This window comes from Eufriesea mexicana, unplaced genomic scaffold, assembly GCF_001483705.2.
Source record: "Eufriesea mexicana isolate 0111107269 unplaced genomic scaffold, ASM148370v2 scaffold474474821, whole genome shotgun sequence".
Lineage (NCBI taxonomy): Eukaryota > Metazoa > Arthropoda > Insecta > Hymenoptera > Apidae > Eufriesea > Eufriesea mexicana.
In genome coordinates, this window is record NW_016907964.1 from 677,117 (window position 1) to 679,168 (window position 2,052).

General features: G+C 47.3%; 1 protein-coding gene across 1 annotated transcript in view; it reads left to right on the plus strand.

The window, feature by feature from the left end:
- toy (paired box 6 protein twin of eyeless) overlaps nucleotides 1-956 on the plus strand; it is a 50,442-nt gene extending 49,486 nt beyond the window's left edge. The window contains exon 9 of the mRNA XM_017901402.1: nucleotides 705-956. Within this exon, the coding sequence (XP_017756891.1) occupies nucleotides 705-793 (89 nt within the window). The 3' untranslated portion in view covers nucleotides 794-956. The remainder of the gene's footprint in view (nucleotides 1-704) is intronic.
- Nucleotides 957-2,052: the final 1,096 nt, after the last annotated feature.

Below are 2,052 nucleotides of genomic sequence, written 5' to 3' on the forward strand. Positions count from 1 at the left end.
CGCCCTTGCATCCCTATTTAAAACCATACATTCTATCCTCTTTCATACCTATTCTCTCTTTCCCAATCACACTTTCCCACGCACTCCTTGCAATCTTACCCTCAGCGAGTCACGTAGCCCAAACACTCAAACGCATTCCTAAAGACACTCTTCACTTTCATCCGATACATTCATAAACATCCCGTCCACACGATCCTAGCTCACGGTCATCCGTCCTTTCGCACGCACTCTAGATAACATGCTTGAGCCACTCATCCTGCGATACCACAATATTATATTAACAGTCTTAATATAAGTTAACTAAATCTGTGACCATCGTATAATTGGAGCAACCCTCCCGTCAAATGGACGGGTTCCGTAAATGTAGTGTTAAAAATGGAGCGCGCCACGAAGAAACAACATATCTTTATTGTCGAGCAATATTTACAATTTTCAATTAAAAACAAATCCCATGAATTTTGTGACACCCTGTATTACACTCACTAGCATAACTCAGTCGAATGTTTCGTATCGTTAATTTCGTAAATTGGTCGAAAAATCTGCGAGAAACAAGCACGTGAAGCTATCAATCCCTACAAGATTGCCCGTCAAACTTTCCTCTCTTCGTGACCCATCCAGTAGCCACCGAGGTTTGCCAGCGCGATCACAGAGCGCAAGCCTGTCCACCGTTTAATCACCGAGCAAACACGTTGAATCTGTTCCAGGCGTGATATCAGCGGGAGTCTCAGTCCCCGTGCAGATCCCGTCTCAAACTCCAGACCTGACCGGCAACTATTGGCCAAGGCTCCAGTGATCCCAGCTCTTCGGGTTCCCGCCTACGAGTCTGCTCGTCGGCCAGGAGAGCCCGCCGCCACCAACAGCCACCCCTGGTGCAGTGTCCCGGCCGCTGCTCGCGTCCCTCGGGATACCGACGCAGCCACCGCAGCATCAGCCCTCGAACACACCGGCTACAACTCCCGTGCACACCTCCGACACCAGTGAGTGAACCGATCAATCTCTCCGAACGCTCTCTTACAGAGATGGTCGCGCGCGAGATACTCGATGACGGTTCGGCCGCGTACGACGAATCGCCGACTTCGATCACTGCGTCCGTTGCGATCGCGCCTAGATGGCGCGCCGGTCGACGCTAAGCTCGGTGCCGTGCGGAGCTCGGGAGTCGACTTTCCAAGGGAATGCGGGTCCCACTGGTCCCCGACTGGGCCCAATTTTTCTCTGATACGAAGACAGGTCGAGCGTGATATCGAAGGTGAACTACGAGTGTCGTGTAATTTTCAGGGATGAATAGCAGATACGTCGATGGATGGGATGGAGAGTGGTCAGGTATCGGCGTGTGCATGAAATCGGTGTTAACTATTTATTCTATTACTGCGTCGGCATACGATGCCAAGGAGTCGAATGAAACTGCCGGAGAATCTGAGATGCAGTTTGGTAGAGTCCTCCGATTTGGTAGAGTCCTTGCGATTTCTAAGCTCTGCACGGTAGTCCGCGTTGTTTAAACACCTCTGACGGTTTCTCGTTGAGGTTATGGTCTGCGCCAGCGGTGTTCCTCGGATTCGCAACGCGATTTTCTGGAATTTCGTTCAGTTTTCGATTCACGGTGCTACGAAGCTGTTTAGGTTTGCGTTAACATGTTCGTTATCATGATCGCGTCAAGTATTTATCGATTTACTAACTTTGCACGCGAATTGCTATTGTTTGAGAGAGAAATCTTACGTGGAACCATATGTGAAAAGAATACCTGTTATGTGAAATGTTTCTTGCTTTCTTTTACATTCCGTATGCTTACTAAAGTATAAGTAAAGGATGGGCATGACGAACGTGTTAACCTAAGTTAGTCTCGAAACAAACGTAATTCGTGTACGCGTTTAATCCTGAAGGAAGGATTCATTGGTTGGTCAAGTCAATCTTCCTTCTTACGTTCGTTCAATTTTGTCAATTGCTATAATAAGTGACACAAAGATGATTCAATCCGTTAATACTTGGGTACCAAGATTATTTAATTACTTCTCTTTACTACAAAATTATCGAATATTGTGACAACTATGAGCTTAT